At 26.6% G+C, this 14498-nt stretch overlaps 5 protein-coding genes across 7 annotated transcripts; 2 read left to right on the top strand and 3 right to left on the bottom strand.

Moving 5' to 3' along the window:
* Positions 1–20: 20 nt before the first annotated feature.
* On the top strand, positions 21–2506 carry LOC127062600 (uncharacterized). Of its 2 annotated transcripts, none has more exons than XM_050991107.1 (10): positions 21–161; positions 338–604; positions 704–856; positions 1034–1164; positions 1242–1374; positions 1447–1569; positions 1656–1739; positions 1872–1958; positions 2025–2153; positions 2300–2506. In XM_050991107.1, exons 2-10 carry the CDS (start codon positions 463–465, stop codon positions 2407–2409), a joined length of 1092 nt encoding a protein of 363 aa, XP_050847064.1. In that variant the 5' UTR covers positions 21–161; positions 338–462; the 3' UTR covers positions 2410–2506. The 2 variants fall into 2 exon arrangements, with proteins under 2 accessions (XP_050847064.1, XP_050847063.1); XM_050991106.1 differs by having other exon boundaries at positions 1806–1958.
* Positions 2429–4433, bottom strand: LOC127062599 (prostaglandin E synthase 2). Its single transcript, XM_050991105.1, has 5 exons — positions 3912–4433; positions 3739–3813; positions 3273–3610; positions 3018–3129; positions 2429–2953 (listed from the first exon to the last, which is right to left on the bottom strand). The coding sequence occupies exons 1-5, from the start codon at positions 4206–4208 to the stop codon at positions 2591–2593; spliced, it is 1185 nt and encodes a 394-aa protein (XP_050847062.1). The 5' UTR covers positions 4209–4433; the 3' UTR covers positions 2429–2590.
* A 281-nt stretch (positions 4434–4714) lies between these two features.
* LOC127062603 (rhomboid-related protein 4-like) lies at positions 4715–5997 on the top strand. The gene is made up of 2 exons (XM_050991110.1): positions 4715–4985; positions 5086–5997. The coding sequence occupies exons 1-2, from the start codon at positions 4863–4865 to the stop codon at positions 5704–5706; spliced, it is 744 nt and encodes a 247-aa protein (XP_050847067.1). The 5' UTR covers positions 4715–4862; the 3' UTR covers positions 5707–5997.
* A 619-nt stretch (positions 5998–6616) lies between these two features.
* Positions 6617–9383, bottom strand: LOC127062601 (actin-related protein 1). Its single transcript, XM_050991108.1, has 7 exons — positions 9217–9383; positions 8846–8910; positions 8262–8588; positions 7870–8179; positions 7625–7798; positions 7476–7538; positions 6617–7373 (listed from the first exon to the last, which is right to left on the bottom strand). Exons 1-7 carry the CDS (start codon positions 9262–9264, stop codon positions 7230–7232), a joined length of 1131 nt encoding a protein of 376 aa, XP_050847065.1. The 5' UTR covers positions 9265–9383; the 3' UTR covers positions 6617–7229.
* A 171-nt stretch (positions 9384–9554) lies between these two features.
* Positions 9555–14290, bottom strand: LOC127062597 (uncharacterized). 2 transcript variants are annotated; one of them, XM_050991101.1, is made up of 4 exons: positions 14064–14290; positions 12855–13064; positions 12581–12771; positions 9555–12510 (listed from the first exon to the last, which is right to left on the bottom strand). In XM_050991101.1, exons 2-4 carry the CDS (start codon positions 13056–13058, stop codon positions 10470–10472), a joined length of 2436 nt encoding a protein of 811 aa, XP_050847058.1. In that variant the 5' UTR covers positions 13059–13064; positions 14064–14290; the 3' UTR covers positions 9555–10469. The 2 variants fall into 2 exon arrangements, with proteins under 2 accessions (XP_050847058.1, XP_050847060.1); XM_050991103.1 differs by lacking the exon at positions 14064–14290 and adding an exon at positions 13556–13650.
* Positions 14291–14498: the final 208 nt, after the last annotated feature.

Here is a 14498-nt window from a genome sequence, read left to right as displayed (position 1 = left end):
ATATTTTAAGAATTTATATCATTTTATGATATGTTAGATAACTATTGATTTTATTACTGTTAAGAATTCTTAAGGTGTATAAAAAAAGACTATAGTAAAATATATAATTGTATATATATATTCATTTTATATTAACGGAACAACTTCGAAAATCATATAAAGTAGGTAGTTAAATATTAATATTAATATTAATATTAATATAACAAACAAAAATGATTATTTTAATTGTAAAAAATCATGTATTTAATCAAATATGTATTTTATTAATATAAAGTAAAAAGTTTTTTTTAGATAAAAACTGTATTAAAGTTACACATAATACATTTTCACTTTACAGTTATATTACATTATATGGTATCCAGCTGGCATTTTCAAGAACTTGCTAATTATTCTGAGAGCCCAAGCAAATAAAGACCGTTACTAGTTCTACAGAATGCAGAGAAGTCAGATAATCTTTTAGAGATGTTCAGTATAATGTTAGCTGTATTATTTGGTATATTTTCTTTTGTAACTGGTCAATTTTTTGATCACAATAATACTTTAATGACTAATGAAGTTATGGAAAAAATATCGTATAATCCTTACATGATCCGTCAGAAAAAATGTAAGTGTTATCTTATATTCTTCTATTTATTGTATTTATAATTTGATAATAAGTTTCTAAAAATATAACATTTGTAAGTAATTATATACTTTTGTACAGTTTTTCCATTCTTTAGTGTTATACGATTTGCAAACTCTCAATGTTTAGCAAGTAATTCGCTTAATGGTACATGTTTTACACGGCGAGAATGTTATAACTATGGTGGTACTCCATCTGGTACATGTGCAAATGGTCTTGGTATTTGTTGTGTTTGTAAGTATATTATATATTATATACAATGTATATAATACAAGTCAAAAATACATTATATTATAATTATATTAAATTACATACAAATATATAAATATCAATATTTAAATAATTTAATTTAAATAATAAATAATAAATGTACATATATATAAATATTACTTATACTTCTTTTTTTTACAGTTCAAAAGACATGTGGGTCTACTACAAATATAAATAATACATACTTCATTAATCCAGGCTATCCTACTACTTATAAAGGAGGAGAACGTTGTACAATAACAGTAAATAAATGTAACTCTGACATATGTCAGGTATTGATGTAGACATAATTTACTTTTAATCTAATTTTAATATATGTATCATTATTAAAAATCTATCATATTTACAGATACGTTTAGATTTTATAGATTTTAGTCTTGCTCAACCTAATATGAATGGAACATGTGATTATGATTTATTTTTAATAACTGGAGCATCATCATCAGTACCTCGTATATGTGGAGAAAATTCTAATCAACATGGTATAACTATTATAAAAATAATTGGAAATTATAAAAACAATAAATAATTATTATATTTCATATATTTTACAGTGTACGTAGATTTTAATGGAGCCTCTCCAATTACAATTTCTATAGGAACAAATGCAGATTATGCATTTGATCGTCGTTGGAATATAAGAATACAGCAAATAGCGTGCGATTCTTTATGGAGAGGTAAAAAAAATTCAATAATTTTTTATTGTTAATAAAATTATTAAAATATTTAAAAAAGATTAGAAATATTATATGGTATATTTTAGCTCCTAATGGATGTTTACAATATTATAAATCAACATCTGATACTGTAACAAGTTTCAACTATGGTACAACTGTGAACTCAAGATGTAAGTATAGAAATCAGTAATTTTATGTATAATTGATATATTACACAAAAATGTAAAATATTCCAGCACCTATGGTGGGAACTAGAGAAATGGTTAATTTAAATTATGGTGTTTGCGTTAGAATGGCTTTAGGTTATTGTAGCATCCAGTGGTCACAAAGTGATATAAATTCATTTTCTATTTCTGGAGATACAAGTACTTTGGATCCAACTATAATAGGTAAATTATATACAAATATAATATAATATAATAAAATATATAAATAATGCTGAATTGTTATCATAGGTACTTCTGCAGTAGCAGAGTCTGGATTAGATTGTATTGATGATTTTGTTATTATACCAAATCCAAGTGAGGATGGTATTCCTGATAATACAGAACGTTTTTGTGGGAATGCTTTTATAACTAAAACATGTATGTATATAAATCTCAATCTCATTTAAGTATATTCGTAATTATATTAAATATAGTGGTAATTATATTACAAGTATGTTTTGATATGTCTGCACTGCATATAATATTGAGTTAAAGTTACTATATTTATTTTATTAATATTTCAGCTACTTTAAAACCATTTGTACTTTATGTTGTTACAAATGACAATGAATTAAATGATGCACAAAATAAAGGTTTCAAGTTAACATACCGTCAATTACCATGTGCTGTGTAAAGTAAATAGCTCATAAATAAACAGTTGAAATTATTTATTGGTTAACTTTGTAATTGTGCAAGAAATAAAATAAAGTTAATCTGTATAAATTCATAAATCACTTTACAATTATTTTAATACAATACTACATTTTCTTTTTGAAGAAAATTGAATTAAATCACAGAACTCTATAATGAATAAATTAACCATTTACAAGTGTACTTCCAGCATATGAATCAACTCTTTCTTTCATGGCATTATACCATTTAGATAACTTTGTATTCTTTAATAAATCCTTAAAAGCAGAACATCCTTCAATACTTTTTAGAACACCATATACTGCAAGATCTGAAAGGTCTGGATTGTGACCACCCCTAAATGGAGTTCCATTTACATGAACTTCTTTTAACCACTTGTTTACTTCATCATACAATGATTGGCGAACGTCCTCCTTTAGTCTGTGTCTTTTTTTCAAACGTTTTGCTATCAACCACATAGCACATGCTCCTACATTAACTATTAACATTTGTTCCCATGATGGGAAATATTCCTTCCAGTGACCAACCTGGATTAAAGTTGTAATTGTTACATTTTAATAACATTTATTTTTAAATAATTAATATATTCACCTCAGAAAACCATTCAAAAGTTTCATATGCTTCATTCAATGTCCTATATACATTTGGTGAAAGAGTATGAATTAATACATCATCTGTCCACTGTCTCCATTTACGTTCTTCTCTAATGAAATAATAAAATATACATATAAAAAAGAGAGATTTTCATAATACTTTTTATAGATGATCTTTCATTATATGGAATGTTTTCTATAAAAGCTTTCAAAAAACTATGCATATAAAATACATTTCCAATATTTTACTTACGTTATAGCATTCATTGAAATATCCTCAGGAGGCATTTTATTATACATAAGGAAATATTTATTCATTATTTCATATTTAAATTTTCCTTCATTATCATGCATAGCTATGTTTGGATAATATTCTACCAATTCTGAGACATTTTGAGATTTATCTTGCATATAAGACGACAATAATGATATAATCATTGAACTGTCATTCAAAGGTTGATAACCATCTTTTACTTGAACAAGAAGTATTGGTACTTTTTTGTAAGAAGACCAAGAAATTTCTTTTCGCAATACTGGATCCACCTCGACCACATCATAAGATATTCCATAATAATCTAAAAAAGCCCTAACCTAAATCCAATTTGATAAGAATTATATTATTGTGATAAAAATTATCCATGTATTTAACTTAAAAATAAACTGAACTAAAAATTTTATCTATTAATATTATAATATTATAACTATATATGACCACTTACTTTACAGCAAAAAGGACATGTTTGATATTGATACAATGTAAGTTTTAATCCAGTTGTATTTACAGGAAAAGTGACCTAATAATGAAATAAAATTATACAAAAGAAATTATAACTTTTATTAATCTCCATCTATACTTATTTATCTTAATGAAAACTTAGAGTATTAAAAGTACCTTTCTAGATGGTGTAATAGATGGTTTATGTTTTAATATTTGGGTTGGATTTACAGGTGTTCCATCTAAAGCTAAATTTTTTCTGTCTTCACTAATTTTATAAAAAGAATAACCTGTTCCTCCTATAACACCAATAGTTGCACCTATAATGCCGATTTTTAATAAATTTCTTGATTTTGGTTGCTGAGCTACTGTACAAAACGACGACGAACGATTATTTATATTAAAATTATCATAATTCCTTAAATATTTATAACTTCTTGAGAATCGAGATAGTTTACACAATGCTACAGCCATTTTTTAAACAATTAACAATTTGGATACCGGTCAAATATACCATTCTTTATATAAAGAATCAAAGATTTCTATCAGGGTGTCCAAGCTGGTTTCTACACGATGGCGTTGATATCACTTCTGATATTTTATGAATTCCAATTTTTTTTTATAAATATACAATGTTTTTTATAAGATACTCGATTTAGATAATTTTAAATGAAATCTTACTTTAAATGTAAGATCGCTACTTTAAATACATTAAATGCACTAAATGCATTCAATAAGTTTTATAGTATTCTTGCGTTGTCTATATGTCTATAATAATATATAATAATACCGATCTTATCACATGTATTAACTTTACATATTACTCAATCTATCAAAACGTATTAAGTATTTAGAATACTTTTTTAATTAATTATACTGACAATATATCTGACAATCTGAAAATTTAAATATTTTCAACAGGCGGGCAAAAGCTTTTAGAAAGATATATTTTATGCGAATATTGGCAGTACTGTATTATATGTATATGTTATAACCATTTTACGAATGATGCTAGAAAATGTATTGCAACATATTATAAAATATAAAAATTTAAAGGTTAGTTTAAAACCGATTAATTAAAAGAGATGCAATATCATCGAATAGCATAATTTTTAATCAACGATTATCATGAGACCTGTTCAAAGACGTCAACAAGGCCTACAATATGGCTTGTATTTATTATGTATGCAGGCTATAAATTTTGGTGTTGATAGAATACCTCCGGCTACCTTAATTGGAGTGATACTACAGGTAAAATTATAAATTTTGATATACATTAGATATATTTAGATCTTAAATATAGTATTATAAGTAATGTATTTAATTATTAATTTATGCTTAATATTTTTAGGCTCTACTTTATACAGGCTTAATAAAAGTTCCATGGAATGCAGAAGATGCATGTATATCAGCAGTAAAATTATTTAAATACCGTGATTGGCGTTCTTTTATAGTATCAAATTTTGAACATGGATCAGATATGCATCTTTATTATAATATGGTATCTTTTATACTGAAAGGCTCATACTTGGAACTTATGTATGGAACAACTGATTTTGTATTATTGCTTGCATTATTATCATTTGGATGTAGCACTATGTATGTCTTTCTGGCGTACATGCTCATGCAATTCACAGGAGATTATGGATATTACACGATGTGTGCAATTGGTTTCTCTTCTGTACTATTTGCATTAAAAGTGATAACTATCTGCGAAGAACATGATAGATCTCATGATATTGGTGGCTTAAGGGTACCAAGTAAAATAGCAGTTTGGGTTGAACTAGCATTAATACATCTTTTAGTACCAAATTCTTCGTTTGTTGGGCATCTTGGTGGTATATTAGTTGGATGTTTATATTGTTATACCTTTGTTGGCGAATTAATAGATAATTTAATATATATGGTAACTGGAATTCCTGTTATACACGAAGAACAATTTTATAGGCGACGCAATTTAGGTTTTAGATAAAGTTAAAATTTACACAAAAATCTAATATTTTGGTAAATTTACATAACTGTTTGATATATAGAAATATATTTTCTTTTATATAACTTATTTATTACAATTTATAAAAAATTTAAATTCACTTAAAATATAAATAAGAAAAGTGAAATTGTAAATCTCTCTTATATTAGTGTGAATATATTCTTACATTTAAATCAATATAGCAAAATATATTTATTTTTATATACATAACAGTTCTTGCAAATAAACTTATTGAAGCATAGTGTAGGTTATTTCATATTATTTTATTATTGATTATGCAATATCCATTCTTCATCTAATTATATTTATTTTAAATAAAAGTACATAAGTTAAATATTTGAAAACTTCTATATAAAAAAAAAAGAAACAGTATAAATACTATAAATATCAATTATACACAATACTGTTAGTATAACACATCACAATGTTTATTAATTAAATGGAATGTCACTTTTGTATTTTTATTTTAGGCTTTGCATTATTCACTTTAATATCATTCATAATAAGATCACATACAATGATATAATAATAATATGCCAATAAAGATCATGTTGCATATAGTATTGATACATCTTAATATTGCTGTAAATGAGACTAGATCAATTATTTAATTTTCTAGATTAATTATATGCTTCTAATTCATATATATTGTATATTTTTTCTCATAAGAAATTTAAATAAATCCTGATTATTTATTTGTATCACAGTTGAAGTGTACGATACAATGTACATCTTAGTTTCTCACACATAAAACAGAAGTTAATAATTACTTCTTAAATGATACATTACCATTGTGAAGTGATACTATATTAGCAAAAATTACTTTTTTTTTTGTACGAAGCAGCACAATAGATAATAATAATATGTGATTACAAAAGTTGACAGAGAAATATGTATTTGTAAAGACTGTAGATTTATTTTATGAAAGCATACATATTTACAAATATTTTACTGCAAAACTTTTACTGCACATGAAAATACATAAGTTGATCTCATACGAAATAGATCAGTTAAAGCACTTTTTTTACTACTGCATTGAAAAAACTAGTGACAAAAAGTATAATAGAAAACATAAATATATAAGTTATCAAAATTGAAACATAACATTTAAAATAAATGTTATTTAATATCTTTTTATAATCATGTGTGGCCAAACATGGCTTTATTTACATTTCTAAGGGATCAGAAAATATTATTTTGACATTAAGATGATGTGATTTCTCTTTGAGAATACATTATTAAAAACTCATGTTTCACATAAGATGTATTAAGCATTTAAAAAAACCTGTTTTTATCTTGTCTACCATACTTATACTCATATGTATTTCTTAATCCCTTGAAATATATTTTGCACACAAATTGTGTGAAAAGAAAAAACAAGGACAACAAAAGTTTGTGAAAGTATGAATAACATGATAAATATGTTTGTTTGTTTCGAGTGTGCCATTATTTGTATTTTACTTAAAATTATTTCATATATTACCTGTAAGTTTTCTAAATTATGTTCAGAATGTTTTACGATGAATTGCTCTAATACCATCTTCATCATACTCTCTTTTACTAACCCACATTTTCTTAAATGTATCTAAAGAGGCCAAAATAGATCCTCCAATCCAAGTACTGTATAGACGTTCTTGGGGAGCTGATATCTATCATACACAACATATTGTGTAATTATATTGTCAGTAAACACTTAAAAATTAAGCTTTAACTATATTGTATAATAATAGTAATCATCTTAAAGAACTTACCCTGATCTTAATATCCTTTGATGCCATTTTACGAATTTCTGACAATAGTCTATCACCAAAACCCTGAACAAAATATGCAATGTGTTATAATTAACATACACACTATGTTACTATTTACTTCATATGTATAGACATTAATTTATACATACACGAAACAGTGTGGATCCTCCAGATAATACAATATTTTGTAACAATACTTTTCTCAAATCCAAATCTGATTTTTGAATTGAGAACATTAGTACTTCGTGAATTCCTTCACACTCTTCTCCAATCAGATCTGGTCTAAAGAGCACTTCAGGAGCTCTAAATCTGGCTGGACCAATCTATTTTAAAAGAATATATTTCTATGATATAAAGTAATTAATAATGTTAACAAAGTAAATAATTTTATTACCTCTAAATGACTTCCATCTGGTAAAACGTATTGAAATTTCTCAGTTTCAATAGTTTCCTCCTTTTGTGGATTACTTGCTAAGTAGCAAGATCGTTCTTTAATTGTTCTAACAATTTCAAATTCGGCTGTGGTTTTAAAATTAATACCCTCCTTACGTAGCAATAATCGTAAATGTCTTGTAACATCTCGACCTGCTATGTCTACCCTCATTATACTGTGAGGCATAGCAAAACCTTCATAAATAGGTACTGCATGCGTTACACCATCTCCAGCATCTAAAACTACTCCCGTAGTTCTTCCTGTGGCATATCTATTATACATGTATAAAAAGAAAAGATCATACAAACATTTAAAAATTTATATAACTGCAGTATTATAGATTTATCACTTACAAACTAAGTACAGCTTGCATAGAGACAAATAGAGCCGGGGCATTAAATGATTCAAAAAATATTTCTGCAGCTTTTTCACGATTTTTTCTAGGATTAAGTGGTGCCTCTGTTAATAAAACTGGGTGTTCTTCACAACAAGTTGCTAACTGATCTTTACTATAAACATAAGTCCAGATTCTTTCCATATCATTCCAATCTGTGACAACACCATGTTCCATTGGATAACGTATAGATAACAGACCACGATGTTCTTCTGCTATTGGACCCACAAAAAGATCTCCTTCCAAAGCTCCAGCCATAACACGTACATGTTTTGGTCTTCCAATACTGTAAGAAATTATAATGATAAAATATTAACACGAATCTATAAAACTGATAACTGATAACAGTTTAATAAGTTGAACTTCTAACAGTTTAAAGAATGCTTAACAGAAAACTCCTACAATATAATAAATAATGCCTAACACTATCAAAATTTGCTTCTCTTCGAATGACAAGCTCGAAGTCGCCACCTGTCATTAACCTCTAAATAAAGAGAGTTTCATTATGAATTTTAATGAACCAGTACAGATTAATAGACTTACTAATTTGAAAACCTGCATTTTGGTAATTGGTCACCTGCGAAACCGGCCTTGATAACACCAGAACCCTAAATAAGAAAAATTTTTTTCATAAAGCCATTATCGATTTTAATTGCAGAACGCATTCGCATTCAATGAAAATATCTCAATTTTACAATAAAATCGATATGGTACTAACATGGGAATAAAAAAAAATATGTAGTATAATTAATTTTATTCTATAATATACTTATGATATATGATATTATATCCAAATATGTAGAAATGTCGACAAAGTTTACGGCCGACAATATGGCCTGACTCAGAGTTTGACACATTCGCAGAACGACAATGAGGATTCGCTTCCATTTAATCCTACACAATCAAACACTCACATTGTCGATTACCACAGGTTGATTGACAATCATGTCATAGGGCTCCATAATTAGTAGAAATACAGTTTTAATCTAAAAACTTCAAAAATTGAAGACTGTATTCCTGCAGTCACACACCTATTCTTTAGATGAGCTCTGACGAGCTCTGAAAGAAATTATCGATTATTTCGCGAGAGAGAAATCACATCTCGAATCTCGCATGCGAGATTCGAGATTACCCTACCATACGCTCGAAATTCAATTATTCGTTCGAATAATTTTAAGAAAAGAAATTTTTAGTAACACAGAAGCTTCATAGAAAAATGTTGGAAAGTGAAAAAAATTATAGAATATTAGAATTTAGATATAATAGTAAATATATTTATTTAAAGTAAATTACAAGTAAATTTGAACAATTCACAGCCAGTGTCTGAAAGTGGCAAGATACGTTCTTATCATGTTAGATCGTAAATTAGAATAATTTCAATAATTTCAATTGTTCTTTAAATTATATAATTCTGTAATAAATACATACCAATTATTTTAATAAACTTCTTTGTAATAACAAAAAAAAATTCTTGTTCATTTTATATAATTAAAAATCTGTATACTTTAAAAGTTAATAGAGAATAATAAGGAATAAATTTACATTAATATATATGTTTTTAAATTGGCTGTTAGAAAAAAAAAGATAAGAATATATATTTATAATTAGATAACATATTACAACATAAATCAAAATGATTTATTATATAACATCTAAAATATTTTTGGAATAGGACCTGTATAATGTTTGTGTCACTGTCGTTCATGCCACATTCACATTATTCTAGGTATACTAAAGTAATGTGTATATCTAGTACAATAATAATGAAACATATATATATATTTGTCTTGTAAAGTGTGGACAGATTAATGCTATAATGTAGACTGAGTTTTCTATTTTTTAGTTGTTATTTTTGTTATCACTATATAAATAGAGAATTACGCACAAATATACAAATATCTGAATATTAAATGGATTGTGCTGTACAAGTTACCTATGTACTATTTAACAAATAAAACTACATATGTATTTTAATATATTTAGAAACAATTTTTTGAAATCATTTTTGTATCAATTTATTATTATTATTATTATTATTTAAAAATTTTTTGTAACAAGATGTAAAAATCTTCATTAACTTGAAGGAACCTTTTTTTGTTTTTTCTTTCCTGTTTAATTATGTTAGTATCTAAGAATATGTTATATTTCATGAGTAATAAAATAGTCTTCAATAGATTTCTGCCATAAGTAAAACCACCAATGATGTCCAACCTGTAAATGGATGACTGCCTTTTCCATTACCTAATGTATCTCCATAATTTTCCCATATATAGCCACTTTGTTTGTATTGTTTAATAACATTTTGTATTATATTATGTCTCAGATCATCATACACTTTTTTTGCTTTTGATTGGAAAGGTCCTTCAATTTTCGAATAATAATGAGCAGCTCGAACTGTTAAATAATTTAAATTTATCCAAATAGTACCACGCCAATAAGGTGGATCATGCTCAGTATTGTATTTCATATAAAGTGGCGATGTTTTTGCAAGTGATCTTAATCCATATTTTGTCCAGAGAAGATCAGGATCTGTTAGATCTTGTAGAACTTTTTCTAGTTGTAGAGAATTAGGATCAATAATATGTAAAATAAATGGAAATAAGGATACGTAACCAAAAGAAGAATCAATGTATCTTAAATTTGGATCATCTAAGACAACTCGAATCATTTCTGAAGGTTGTGCATTAGGTTGTAAAGAAGGTTTCTGTAACACGACTTTATCTGTATGAAGACCATAATCAGAGTAAGTTTGTGTATTGGGTGACCAATGTAGTTTATTCAACAAATTATTATCAGATAAGTAATGAAATGTCTCTTCGTATTTATTATAAGAAGGATTCAAGATTTTAGTAATTTTAAACATAACATTTGCAGCAAATGCAATCCAACAACGTAAATCAACATGTCTTTCATGAATATTTGGGTGTGAAGCTCTAGGATAATCATCTAATCCAGATGTAAGAGTTTTTGGATTTAATTCTCTGATAGTATCAGTATCTCTACCACGCCATCTATATGTACTTGGCAACTCACCAATTTGTGTTGTATTAAACCAATTAAACCAAGCTTGAAGACGTGGATATAATTTATCAAGAAGATGAAAATGCTTACTTAACAATTCTTGTTGTTTATGTTCGAGAATATAATATAAAGTCAGAAAGAATGTTGGAGGATTTGCATTTGTATTCATCTGCGTTACAAATTCATCCGGAACTTTTGCCAATGCTTCAGAACCTAAGATCATTTCTCTTGGTATCCAACCTTCAATGTTCATTAAATCAAACCAATGACTTATAATATCTAATTCAATTTCTAAGTCCCATGCTGAAATAAGTAAGCCATGAAATCCTTCATCCCATAAAAAACCACGAGGGAAAAAGCTTCTACTAGGTACTGCAGTATATAAAGATGCTTTCCAATAAGGCACAGGACCTTTGGTATGAACACTTTGAACTTGAGAACTTCCATAGAAATAACCTATAGAACCTATCATGTTAGAAAATGCCATTTTTGCAAAAGAAATTTCTTCACTGGAATAACCTTTAGATTTTAATTTAAAAATATTCTCAAATTTTTCATCAAATAATTCGCGTTGCTTTTGCAATGCTTGATCATATACATCATTACTTAATTTATTTAATCTATTAGAAAAACTTTCTGATTCATAATTAATTTCAATTTCAAAAGGAACTTTCCCTGTTACTTGTGTAACAATAAAATTTGGTTTTTCCTTAATTCCATCTGGCAATAATAAAAGTTGTTCACCAGATAGTACTATATGTTTTTTGTTAGTTCCTTTATATGATGCTATTCTTAGATTTTTAAGAACAGTTTCCTTTAAAGCAGTTAAACTTGGTGATATTGTTGACAAGTATGAATGTTCTTTTATAGTACCTTTCGTGGCATGTATATTAATATTAAAAGAGCCTAAGCCCTGTGTATTCCCTATCATTCCTGTTAAAGTATCATCATTATCATTATTCACTTCAATCCATCCCTTAGTATTTTCTTCAGTAGCAATATAAAATAGCAAAGAGATTTCTTGCTCAAGTTTTTTTGAATTTTTAGAATTTACACTAATTTTTGTTGTCCAATCTCCACCATATTGACCACTTAATCTTTTTACAAATGTTGTTGTTAAAATTACAGATGAGTCTACTATTTCTTGGACTCCAAATGTCCTTCCATCGTGTTCCAACCAACCATATCTATAGTTAAACTTAATTAATATATTCCATCATAAATTAAAAATTAAAAGATATAAGAGCATTATATTACCTATCTAAATTATCACCCTGTTCACACCAGTGTCTAAGACCCGTACCGTCTTGTCGCAGATGTTGAGGAGAATACCACATTAGTCCAGTTACCAAAGAATGTGGATCTCTTGTTTTCATACCAAAATAAACATTAGGTCTATAAGTACCCCAATATCTATCTGGGATATCCAAGCCAGTCATGGTTACAAGCTAAATTACATTCAAAACTAATTTTAGTTAATTCAATAAATTCTTTAAATAGTTTAAATATCTATTTAAAGAAAATTCCATACCTTTTCTATATCGTATGGTGTATTTACTCTAGTTTCAAGATAACCTTTATAGCTGAACCATGCAGCAATACCAATACATACTGCAGTAATTATTGAATTAAATATCGGCAATTTAGCTTTGACCTCTTTTTTAGTATTAAATGGATTGTTGGTTGATTTGCTTTTTGGCTTTATTATCTTTTCTTGAGTTTTGATCTTAGCCATCTTTTTCTTTTAAAAAAAATGTTATTTCTACAGTATTATTATTGTTATTATTATTATTATTATTATTATTATTATTCTTTTTTAAATATTATATTATAAATGTACGTAATGAAACATAGTACATTAATTAGAATGATATGAAATCTTTAATGATTTCTTTAACGAATCTTTAATGATCACTGAGGTTTTAACTTGATTATAGGTTATAATATATACTTAATGATTAATGCCTGTTTTCGATATTATAAAATCATTAGGTATTTGTTTACTTTTATTAAACAATAAATTTAAAAAAAAGAAATGTATAATGACAACGTATATAACAATATCCGTAAAATTACACGTATAGAACGGTAACTTAGAAAAAGTGTTTAAACCGCATGTCGAGTACTATTAAGTACTGCACTATCAGATCACATTTTATATTACTATATATTTGTTGTTTATGTATAAGATAAAATTTAATCAAATCAAATTAATGATTATAATAAACATACCAAAAAATATAATAATTCATAAATAAAATTTACTGCATTATATTATAGATAATTTACACACAAGAACATTTACTATTGATTATAAGATATAGTATCATATGAAGAAGTGCGAATATATAATATTTTATTTAACATTACTTTACGCATAATAAATATATTCATCTCCAATAAAAACCATTCTTTTTAATTGAAAAAATTTTATCAACAAATCGTCGAATTTGTCTTTTAAATATATAATAAATATATTCATATGTGAGGATCTAATAAAAAATTTTCTAAGTGTCTATCACTTTTTACACGAAGCATATGTAATTTAAGCATATGTATTTCGGTATGGATAGAATTTGAACTACAAGCGCAATATGAGAATACTATTTTTCTATTGCATCGGTTTATATATGTAGATATACCCGTAACAGTTATACTTCTTTAAAGATATATTACTTAATAGATGTTTGTTGATTTTTTGTATAAACTATATATATTTTTTGTAACTAGTAAAACTTACTCATATAATTGATTTATTTAAGCATCAAATCAATAGAAAGAAAGCATATCATAAAAAAACTATAACAAATTATATCGAAAATAATATCGTATGGAAGTTGCTGCTTCTGATGTAATGATGATTCTATTCTAAAATTTGTTCCCAATTTTCTAATTGAAATTTCAATCAACAAGTAATAAAACAAAATGTACGGTAAGAACTTAACAGCGCGCGCGAACATACGTGAATGTGATTACCGGTGACTAATCTAACGCTAGACACGCGTTCCCAAAGTGACCTGAGCGATCGATAACGAAGATTCCGGGTTTACCAACAATCGATAAAGTAGATAATAAATATTTATGTTTTGAAATAAAAAATAAAGGTTTAAGCAAAATGGCTTTCTTAAATTTTTGAAGAATTTTTTTTGTGTATATTCTCGAAAGAACATTTTTT

Source organism: Vespula vulgaris, chromosome 3 (genome assembly GCF_905475345.1).
Source record: "Vespula vulgaris chromosome 3, iyVesVulg1.1, whole genome shotgun sequence".
Lineage (NCBI taxonomy): Eukaryota > Metazoa > Arthropoda > Insecta > Hymenoptera > Vespidae > Vespula > Vespula vulgaris.
The sequence above is the reverse complement of the archived record's forward strand: the minus strand, read 5'-3'. Positions and strand labels throughout refer to the sequence as shown.